The sequence below is a fragment of the Marmota monax genome, unplaced genomic scaffold (assembly GCF_021218885.2).
Source record: "Marmota monax isolate L192 unplaced genomic scaffold, Marmota_monax_Labrador192_F-V1.1 WCK01_AAM20220418_F8-fsc00306, whole genome shotgun sequence".
Taxonomy (NCBI): domain Eukaryota; kingdom Metazoa; phylum Chordata; class Mammalia; order Rodentia; family Sciuridae; genus Marmota; species Marmota monax.
Window position 1 is genome coordinate 440,652 of NW_026694094.1, and position 12,020 is coordinate 452,671.

The following is a 12,020-nucleotide window of genomic DNA, read 5'->3' on the forward strand; positions in this document are numbered from 1 at the left end:
ATTGCTGGTAAGCAGGTGACCAAGGAATGCTGCAGCAGTGTCCTGCCGAGGCCTACTAGCAGGCTTCCTTTACTTCCCCCTTCTCTCTTCAAAGTGTGATACGAATCAAAGAGCCAACAAAATTGAGGTCACTGGCAAAAGAGTTTGAAATTTTGAATGATTTTTATTAAACACCATTAGTCTACACTGCACAGTTAATGAAACAGCAAAGCTCCAATCTCAGAAGAACGATGATTGATCATGGATCTCAAAAGCAGTTCGGTGTCCCCTAAGCCAATGTGAGCACTATGAATGATCCTTTAACATTTTATGTCAGAAGCGGGAAGGGGCATGAACTGCGGTCTGGCCTCCAGGGGCGTCCCCACCCTCCACCCCCCACCCACACCCCCCCTCCGCCCTCCCCACAATGCAATTTTCTTTTTGTTACAGAGAAAAATGTGATGCTGTTGGTAAAGAGGGCTTCGAGATTTGTGAGGAGGAGAATGGAAAGGGAATTAATATTTTTTTCTTTTGCCGGAAATATCAGATGGTAGGATTAATGTCTGAGACCAGCCTAGCTGAGTAGTCTCCTGCCAGGGTAAATACTGATTATCAATACACAGATGCCATTTCTGTTGTTGGAGTTTGCTAACACCAAAGAGAAAATGAATCAGAGTTTAATTATGAGAATAAGGCTGTGCGATTGGAAATGAGAAACAACAACAACAACAACGATAACGACAACAACAAAGAATTTAGTCTGCCAGTCGTGTAACAGAACACCAACAACTGGCTCAATACTTTTTTTCCCCACAAAACTGAATTTGGGGGCACTGAATCGACCCATTCTTTTGATATTGTGTAGCTATCTCATCTTGCCACACACTTTTCTCAATGGGGATAGTGATGCTTCTCTAAGCAAGCAGTTCATTGCTTTACTGAGTAGTCCTACCCAGTGACCAATTTGGTTTTCCCACCCGCCAACTCATGCAGGTGAATTTTATCATGTCTGTTGAGAAGAATATGAGGGCTTCACCCTCACAACTCAATCGAGTCTGCCTTCAAAAATGCTTTCCAACTTTAAACTCCAACTTCAACCTCTGGGATGCAACTTTGAATAAAACAAAATCCTTTTTAGATAGCTTTGGGAAAGATACTATAGGACAAGTGTCTTTCCAATGCAGACCAAATCCAATGCATTTAGCCATGTAATGTCCAAAGGAAAATCCATCCATTTGGAAACTCAACACAACATTTTAGCCAATGGTTTCTTTTTTGTAACTTTATCATTGACTGAGGATTTGGATCTTTTTACTACGTTACAGGGGAAGAAAAGGCATCCCAACCTCAAGTCTTTTAAAAGTAGCAATGGCTAATCTGCTTTTCCAATTATGTCATCCCAATGTAAAACTACTAGTATTTTCCCAATGAGATTATTAAGTAATTAACAGTCTATAGGCTGGCTAACAACATGCTTACAGCTAAATTCTACCCCAAGGACCACACTAGTGTAAACTCTTCAAATTAATCCTACCTACCAAACTCAGACAGTAATATGACAAAACCACTAAAAAATCCAAAGCTAATTAAAAATCCAAAGCCAAGCCAACATCATAACAGAAACCTTTCAGACTCTCTGTGGTTGGAGCTTGGGTGACCAATGAAGGCATAGTGGTGGCCCTACCTGGATCACTTTGTAGGGCTGAGATTTTTCCTTAAACTTGCTCAGGGGAGTTGCCCGTTGCTCTGCACATCCCCTACCTCCACATGCTTATTTATATGTGTTCTCATCATGCCTCCATCAAGGTCTAGAGGCATGATCTCTCACTGTCATTCATATGTCTCATATCCTTCCCACAAACTGGTATGCTGAAGAGATCCATTTGACAAAATCTCAGTAGCTGCACACCTACAACATACATCACCATTTACAATGTGATGAACAGAGTGCCTAGAAAACAGCAACAATCCTTAATCATGAAACTAAAAGATGTCTCATCTCCACGGACGGGAAGGCAATTCATCCTCCATATTTAATTGGTTTCTGAGTGCATTACAATGGGTCTACTAAATAATCAGGTGGTGATCCAGAGCTCAACTGTCAGATTTGATAATGGTGCTGCTGACTTGGCACGCACTTTACACTCAGCCACCAGAGATGACAGAGAATCCTCTTGCCTCCCTGTTGTATGTAATTAGATATAACAAGTCATTGAAACTAGAGCTACAAGTCTTTTATCCATGAGGCAATGTGCTCATTTCCCTGGGAAACTGCCCCTACAATTCTAGTCTAGTTTCCTGGAGATTGAATTTCAAGAAGAATCTACTCCTAAATCCATGACGCTATAGGATCATGGTCTAGGTTAAACTTACAAGTCAAGATGGTGGGCTTCATTATAAAGTAATAACCAGGCACTCTACCTGGTAGGCCACAGAAAACCAAGAATTTGAGTCACTGCAAAGTCATCAGCTTAATTTTTATATGTGACACCCACCTTGGGTGTTAAGTCTTTCATATTATCAATTTCCTCATTTAAGAGGCTCAGAAAAGATTCTTTCAGGTTTCATTTGTGTGTGTGTGTAAGTATGTGTGTGCACACACATGTGTAAATGCTGTTGTTGAGACTATAAACGTAATGCTCAACCACATTGGGAGCATAAAAAGTGTGGGTTTCAGCTGCTGGGATGCTCCCATCAGCCACATTAATAACATGGCTTTAGCCATTGGAGTACAACTTCCACAACCTTATTATACAACAAAGGGCCTTGAACTCAAAGATAACCAGAGCAGAGCTCAGGTCTGCCTCTTGTGCAACTGAGGATATATCTAACCTTGACAATGAGAGTGCAGAGTGATCACCTGCTGTTCTTATCACAGACCTGCATGACTTGCTTTAAAAATCATACAAGTTTGAATCTTTCATGTGCATATCTATTATTTATCTGGACATAACTCAGTGAACAGAATTCAATAGCTCAGCAGATTAAAGGCTACAAGGAATTATATGCCAGCAGGTAATTACAAGTAACTAATGCATGGATAGTGTTTACTACAAGTGGGGGATTCTTCTGGTGAACTAGGACACCAAAGATGATATTTACATTGTGGTATTTAGGGACATAAGATGAATATAGAGGACCATAAGGAGGAGAAATAGTCATAACTGATGGGAAAATGTCTCCAAATTAGGTAATCTTGTCCCAATTTTCAGGGCTCTTTCAAAGTACCCTAGGATGAAGCACTACCCCAAGGCTCATTTTAAAGTTAGCTACTACTTACAGAATTTGGAGTTTTCTTTGGAATTTTCATGGAAGTAATTCATACTAATATAAACTTTAATAAAATCAGTGATTGTATTTCATTCAAAAGCTAATAGGTCCCTCCCCCCCCAAAATAGGAAAAGTAAAGGGAAAAAAGATAAAAGAAAAAGTAAAAGAAAGAAACCCTGTAAGATAGAAAATGTGGATAATAACTGGAGAAGTACAGATTATAAAACCATAGGAAGCAAATTGTATATTATTCCTTCTAGCTAGTGAGAATTTGTTTCCATATATAGAGCAAAATACAATTTAAAAATCCTGCCAGTTATGGATCTGCCTACCAACTGCAAACGTGGTGTGAATTCCTTATTGGATATTTCCCAGACGTCTCTTATCTCTCAACTTTAATACTGAAGTGAGCATTATGGCTACTAAAGTGTGCATCCATCAAAATGGTCCTCAAAAGGAGAACCTATGCACAAAGAGAGTCTCAGGTGAGGATTTAAGCTTCAAATCATGGAGTTCAAAAATATTTATGCCAGCTGATGCCTTAAAGTTGTCAAAATAAATGTCACCCCTCCTCATCACTAAAATCTAAACAATATAGGGAATAAGGAATGGGATGTGAAAAAAACAGTCATTGGGTTGTGGCATAGCATTGTTTCAAGAGTGTCATTGCTATGCTCTTTAATTTTCTTGATTTTTTGAATTTATAATGTTGCTCCAATATCTAACCAGTGGGTTTTTACAAAGAAAATTCTCTCCTAAAGATTGAGTTTGTGGGAACCACAAAAGTTTAACAATGGATTCTGAAGTATATTCTTTTCCGAAATTAAGATCAGAGTTTGGGGGATAGCTGTTGCTGAGAATCTTTGCAGGTCCCTTGTGTCTAAGTTTTCATATACATGTGAGACCACTTGTTTCATTTCTCAGTAACCTGTCATCATCACACATGCTTCCCATTTTTTTTTTTTTTTGCTTTGGGTAATGTGGACTTAAAACAATATTGTAGGTATTATCATTCCATAAAGCACAAAAAGATGGTGGGATCTGAGAAATGTGTTTCAAATACTGAAAAAGAATAAAACATATACTGCCCTCAAGTTGTAGTGTCCACTTACAATGAATTCAGTTTTTTTCACAGGTATCAAAAGAAGCATAAAAACAAACATAACCAAAGAGAACTTTTCCCAAATGAGTGGAGTTCCACCAGTGACCATCGGTGTGCTGGTAGAGGTAGAGTGATGGGTGGTGACGCTAGAGAGAGGAGAGAACCCACTACAACAAATGGGCATCGATGCGCAGCCAACACAGTCCCTGGCGAACGTAGCGGACGAGATTGGTCATGCTGCTGTGCTGGGTCAGAGGCCCCATCAGCGTGTCCAGATCACCGAAGAATTCTGTAAATCAGAGTAGTCCTTGGTCAGAACTTTAAATAATATCAATGTGCACCAGGTTGAGAAGCTGCCCTTATGTAACACCAAAATCATATGGACATTGGAAAATGTATTCATTTGTTCAACCACCCAGGCAGTTATTCATTCAACCAAAATTTACAGAGTGCCTCCAAGGGAACCAAAGTTCCATGTGTATATCAAGGACTATTATTTTAATATTTATTAAGCTCCCCAAACTTTATAACACAAATAATGTTAGTGTTGTTACCAGTAATAAAAGACAAAATTAATTTAAATATGTTACTGAATTCACTACATGTCTTCTCAGCATATCCTAAAAATGCATAATAATCCTGTGGAAGTTTGTTATACATACACATATATATCACTACGTATATTATATATATAAACATAAGGTATTTGTCTAGATATTTACATATATCTATACAGTATATAAATGTTTTAAAATATATTTTATTAAATATATATTATTCCATAAGAGCATCATATTTATATGTTATAAATTTGTATTTAGGAAAGTGTCTTTATATCCCAAAGTAACAGGTCCTTAGATACTTCAGGGTCTATCTGATATTCAGCTGTTTGCCATCTAAAAGCTACTGAGTTAAAAAAAAAAACTTTCATTTTGTCTAAATGAATCAAGTTTACTGATTTTTCATGGCATGATGCAGAGAAAACCAGTGAATCTGGATAGCAACTATAGCTATCAGCATTCCAAGCTAAGTAAATATCTTGGAGTATTCTGATTTATTAAGTCTTATTACAGATTACTTTAGGGATGGAAAATGACCTGCAAATATCTGTCATATTACAACTTCTCTGCCCCCAAGGATATGAATTGTAGAATGGCCCTACCATTTTACTGTTCTCTCTGGCTGATTAAGGGAAAGGAGCAGCCCTGAGGTTCTACAACCAACTGGGGTGACTGGGATTTTTAAATGTCTGCCTAGGAGGGTACCTGGAAAAAACTATATGATAGCTAAAAAATAGATAGGGGTCCTCTTTCCACACTCGAATTAACTTCTTTGATGCTTGGTTATAAGAAGGGTCACTGGCCTCCTCTTTGTTAGCTCCTGAAAGAGGAGGCAGCCTCAGCCATAAGGAAATCATGCCTATGCTGGTTGAGGGTGGCGAGTCTGGGAACAGGATGGGAGTGGAACTGGAGGCTCCCTTAAAGTGCTTGGGATGCTCTCCTTCCTCCTTGGAAAGCAATTTCCATGCATGAGTTACATGCGCTTGATTGCTCAGCAGATGGTATTTCACTAAACAATGCATTTATTCTTTATGTTATGTATAACATATGGACTCCTTGTCTAGGTATCAACTTCATTTGATTATGTGATACTTTTTAACCTGTACTATGCAATAAAAAGTAATTTCTGCTGATAAAGAAGTAAATTACTTATGGCATCTAAAATATTTTCTTACATAATAAAATACTAAGAAGAATATTAAACGACCTAGTCACTGCCTCCTGTGAGCCAGGACATCCCCTGGGTATTCTGTACAAAGCTTCCTATGAAATTGTTAAGTAGATACCCAGATCAACATTTTAATGACTTCTTAAGTGAGCAGTATATGCAGCTGGGGCAGGTAGGGAATGGGGCTTCTAGACCTAAAGCTAGAGGGCAGAATCAACCCTTGGCCTGTTTTGGCACCAGAACCTTCTGCAATAAGCTATCTGGCTGGGCATGCAGAGGGTGGGGGCAGAGCCATCCTAATGAGAGAACCAACCGCACCTATCTCTACTGCACCATTGGTTGGCAAAAGATTCAAGTGTCTGGTTATCTCCAGTGGGATGTATAGTTCCCATCAAAAGAGAAGCTCCTCAGTTCCCTTGTTTTTGTCAGGACAAGCGAGATCGGGAAAGAATCCCCAAATCTAAGCAGATAGAAATGATATGTGAAATTCAAGGCAATGAGCAGAAAATTCCAAACTAGGCCTTCTCCCCAGCCCACTGAAGAGCCCAATGACAGCACTGGCAGGACACATTCTCTCTCTGCTGGTAGAGTGACAGAGTTGTTTTGATTCAATATTAGGCAGAGATTTTAGCAGCTCCTTGACAGGCTCTGCTAATAACAAGATTAACAATGTTTCACCCTAACATCAGCACAGCAACCACGTCACTCCTGGAAAGTTCTACAGTTAATTTATAAAGAATTACTTTAACAGATTTTGAAAATAGATGCAATTATAAAGGAAATCCATAGATACTGAGCTGCCCTCCAGTTACCAATACAAAATAAGAAAGAGTGAAGAAGAGACAAGCTAGACATCTTAGGATGCCTATGTCTTTGCTTGCAATTCTAGAACCCGTAGATGGGCCTGTTGTCTGGGCCAGTTCTTTCTGGATTTCCAGAACTCTAGATGCAACAAGGGAAGAATTATCCATTGTTGCAATGATTGAATTCAGGATCTTACCAGAGGTTCCCGAGGACCTGTTATTAATCTTGCTTTCTAGATGGACAGTGTAGCCTATTGTTAAGAGTTTGGACTCTATAATAAGATACTTCTAGTTTCAATTCCTATTTCTAATAAACATTGGGAGCTATGATATCATGGATGAGTTTCTTAACTTCACTAAGCCTCAGTTTCTTCATCTATAAAATGGGGATACATGATACAACAAATAATAAAGCATATAATGCAGTATCTCTGATATAGAAATTGGCAAACACATAGATATAACTAATGCATGCACATATTCCCACGAGTTAGTATACATTTATAGCTGGAATTAGGATTAAAGTCTCAAATTATGGAATGTGATTTGATAGCCACAGAGTTTAGCATTATGTATCTATGTATTATGTATATAATACATAATGCTATGCACTAAGGAAATATAATAAATATTTGTAGGATTTCTACCTTGCATGCTATATTTTATGCTAAGTGCTTGACATATATTATTCCATTCATCTCTCACTTTTTGAGTAGTTTCAGCAGCAGCATTGCTGTTATATGCATTAGAGGGAAGTTAGTGAGCAGATTATAGATTTAAGTAACTTACAAAGGTTTTCTAGGTGATGCATGAGCCAGGCAGGCTTCAAAATAGAACTACCAGGCTAAAAAATCTGCATTCTTCCTGTTCCAATGGGGCTGCTACCCACATACTCAGCAATACAGTAGTAATGGGTAGCAAGGAGTAGGGCTGGGAAGACTATGCCTCATTCCACGATCAGGCACTGGGAAGAACCAAACTAAAGACCAGAGTGGCAGCTTTTAGAAGAGAAACAGGGTGAAACCCTGGGGCCTGGGTAGAAATGGAAGGAGAGCTGTAGAGTGTGAGGACTCCGGGGCTTAGAAGATTTGGACCAAGAGATCCAGTATATCTTTTTTGGTCAAACCCATTGGAACTTCTGTGGTCATATATATGGCTGGCATCTTCAAGCTGATCCCTGGAAAGCCATAAAACTACTTGGGACCTACCAGCATCCAAGCTCACACAATGCCACTTGGATTTTGATGGATGATAATGCCTTTCCATTACTAGCCAGAAAATTCTACTATTCTAACATCACCTTGACTGTGGTGGGCAGTCTGTAGTTGCTGGGCCAGAATTGGCCAAGTCAAATGAATTGCCAGGGCAAACGTGTGGTTTTTAATTTTACTTCCCAACTTTGTTAGGATGGTGAGGCATTGTTGTGAGTCTAAATGACAGCTTAGGTCACAGAGGGTGGCAGCATGAGTCACCGATAATCACTGACCCCCTCTCTAGTGAATCACAGTCTTCACATTTGTTTTGCAGTGAGTCTCACATGTTTCCATGAACATGACCCTAATCCTTCATTCCAGCTGGTGTGTGCAAAATACTAGCTGAACTTTGCTCCTCGCTTCCAAATGCAAGACACATCATCGTGTGTTCAACTGGAATTGATGAATATAATGAAAGTGGATGGCCTTAGTTCCACCTTAGTTCTCAAAAAAAAAAAAAAAATTAACAGGATCTTAATTAATTTGCAAATCACTTTTTGCATCTGCCTCTGTTTGTCTGTGTTAATCCTTGTCAGTAAGTGAAATTCCAAAATAGCTATTTGCCAATACATCATAGATCAGATTAGTTTATGCTTTTAAAGGAGAACAAAATTCCAGGCCTTTTTCATTCAGCAAAAATAGGTCACTGTGTCAGTCCTGAGCTAACTTTCTCTTATCTAAGCCCTGGAACTCAGAGACACCAAAAGATAGGATACCAACTCTAGTCCTTCAAAGCACAGGTGACTTCATCATGGCCTGTGATCCATGGATGCAGCAGATGAGCATACCTTTGTTCTCTCTTGTCAGTTTGTCAGCCATGTCCCAGTGTTCGTAGCCCCGTAACACATTACTAGTAATGTTGACATGGCTGGCAGCCATGTGGTGAATGCGCTGTGGGATGGTGACAGGGCCGTTGTTACAGTTCCCCATTGCATTGATGGGAGAGACGTTGTTCAGAGACACAGGGGAAGGAGTATTCCTGGGAAGCAGAGAGACCTTGTTAGGCTGGTAGGGGAAGACTGACAGTGGAATTGTATGCCTTCATCACACTGGGATCTCCTCGGAATATTATTTGCCAGAGCAAAGGTTAGTGTGCTGAAGCCCCAGTGGAGCATACCTTGTTCCCACAATCCCACTGGCTCTTCTCAGAATACATCCTATAGGTCTTATCAACACAATAGCTTTTTCCAGAAGTTCCAGTGTAGAGAGTTTATCACCAATGTGTACCTGCCTCATCTAACTAAGGCACCCAGGGATACAGTGCTAGGCCATGCAATGAGCCCCCTCTTCCCATTTTCTAACCTGAAACATTAAAGACCTCCACATTTGTAACCACCACTGAAGGTTCTATGGACAATGCTTTTTTTGTTTTAAAACACTAGAGAGAGCTGGGTGAATCTTTCTGTGGCATTAATTTCCCCCCAAAATGTAGCTCTTACTTTGAATATGTATGACAAGTGTTGAAATGTTTCAAAGAAAGAAACAGCTCAGAGCTACTATGATTTCTCTACCTGCTGCCAGAACAGCTACTGGCAGTTAGAAAACACTTGATGTGCAATATTGGTCTATCATCAAAGTGTTTTGTGGAAACCACAATGAGTTTGTTCCAAATACAGTTACCACAATAAGCCAAGTGCAGTTCTTAAAAGCCCCCCAAGGAGCAGTATTGGGAAAGCTGGAGAAAAAGTAGGATTCTGAATATCTCCTTAGGATTCTTTAAGATGTGCTACAGACATGGGCTGTTAATTGCTGACGGTTCACCTGCATGCTGGTTTATAAAGAGAAGGCTTCAGAGTCACTACTTCGGGTAGCACCAATTTTTGGACATAGATTTTCATTGAACTTTTTTAACATCAGTAACAAGGAGTTACCTGCTGGCTGCACACAGCATGGAGATAATTTTTCCTCCAGGGCCTGGGCTTAGGGTTGGCCTGCTGCAGGCTTGCCCAGTGACAGTCCTTGATGTGTGGGTGGCTTCCTGTGCACAGGAACAAAGACTATGGGTCCCTTGACCTCCTATCCCCCTGAACCACACTTGAAACATCTTCCTAGGAAAATGCACCATTTTATGAGAATAGGACATTCCAGGGGAGTAAAAGTAACAGGGAGTAAAAGGCAGGGTGATGCAATCCTATTGTCACAGCTACTCAGGGGGTATAAGCTAGAGTATCACTTGAGGCTAGGAATTTGAGGCCAACCTGGGTAACAAAGTGAGATCCTGTCTCTAAATGAATGAATAAATGAATGAACAGATGAATAAAAGACATGGAGAGAGCTTGTTTGGGATTCTTGGAGTCTGCCTGTGTGACCTTCTGCACCCCAGCACATCACCAAGGAACCCTGTCTCATCCCCCACTCACTTACCAGCTACTGATCTTGGCAAGTCTGGATTTCTAGGGTAGCTGTGTTTCTCAGAGCCCACACCTGCTCCTAGAGTGGATGCACACCCTGATGGGCAGCACACACATCTGATTTGGGGAACAGCAATCACAAGCAAGATGCTGAAGTGCTACTGACTAGCTGTGGGAGCAGTGGGAGCAATTACAGCTGAAATGCTCTTCTTGAGACCTACACAGACTGTGCCCATGGCCACATGAGACATTTGAACCATTTTTGCCAAACAGAGCATATCTTCTGGTATATTCTGGTCTGAGGGAGAAAGTGGATTCTCATATCTGGTCTGTACTTGTTTGCTTTAAGAGTGTGTGAGGATTTTTCTGCTATGTTTATGGTTTCTGAGGTGTTTTCTTACTTGATAGAATTACTTGTTCTCAGGACAAGAATGGGATGAGGACCTTGGCACAGAAGGATTAGCTAAAGACAAAAAAAGCAGTGAATGCTGGATTTCTTGGCTGTCCTAGTGTGAATGCTATTTTCTAGTCTTTTTCTCAGTGGTGGTTATTAAGTCTTAAATGTCAATTTATGGCAAGAATATATTCTCATTTGTAATCTCTAGAGAAAATGACAAAGCTGACAGATACCACAGATGTTGAAAAAGGAACAGTGTGGTACTAAAATCCCAAGGACTTGGGTTCTAGTCCCAACTCTGCCACACAATTGCCATGTGCTCGTAAGTATGTTCTTTCCCCTTGTTGGGTCCTACTTTCCTAGACTGAAATAAAATAGTTGATTCAGTGATTTTCAGCCACATCCAGAAGACACAAAGGAAACTGAATCATGACTCTGTAACTCATACATCTTAAAAAACTCTCTCACTCATATTTGAAAGCTAAAAATGCAGATTTCATGTAAGAAGAATAGACTCATGGTCACTGGGTGGGGGAGAGAGGGAGGTACCATAACAGGAACCAAGATCCAGTTACATAGGAGGAATAAATTCTGGTGTTCTACAGCACAGGAGGTGACCATAGTTTGTAACAACTTATTATATCTTTTATAAAGACATAGAAGTGAGGAGTTCACAGATTTGTAGCAGAAAGAAGTGATAAATTTTAAGGAGTTGAAATGTGGACTACAATGATTTGATCATTACACATTGTATGTATACCTGTATCAAATTATACTTCATAAGTATGTACAATTATTATATGTCAATTTTAAAGAGCCCATTGCCATTTATTACACTGAACTGGTATTAAAGGGCTTTCTTTCCATTTCAGTTCCTACTTTTGTTCTCTGAAATACTCAAGAACAGAGGCAAGAAGAGTGAGGGTAGGAATCTATTTTTGGTTATTCCTAGTCTCATACTAGACACTGTGATCAAATGCTCTAACAAGCATGTTTGCATACCATATTGTACTAAAAAAATGGACAAGTTCAAATGTGCTTATCTCTTTGCCATACTCACAGTTTCTTGGGATACATTTCTAAGCAGACCTTGTTCACCTTGGTGAGCTTGCCAGATCCAATAGGACCTTTATAGTG

General features: G+C 39.8%; 1 protein-coding gene across 4 annotated transcripts in view; it reads right to left on the bottom strand.

Moving 5' to 3' along the window:
* Positions 1 to 400: 400 nt before the first annotated feature.
* The window catches only part of Aff2 (ALF transcription elongation factor 2), a 490,132-nt gene continuing 478,512 nt past the window's right edge, over positions 401 to 12,020 (bottom strand). For all 4 annotated transcript variants that reach the window (XM_046465080.2, XM_046465079.2, XM_058585757.1 and 1 more), the window contains 2 exons: positions 8,924 to 9,114; positions 401 to 4,640 (listed from right to left, as the gene is read on the bottom strand). In XM_046465080.2, the coding sequence (XP_046321036.1) occupies positions 4,519 to 4,640; positions 8,924 to 9,114 (313 nt within the window). In that variant the 3' untranslated portion in view covers positions 401 to 4,518. The remainder of the gene's footprint in view (positions 4,641 to 8,923; positions 9,115 to 12,020) is intronic.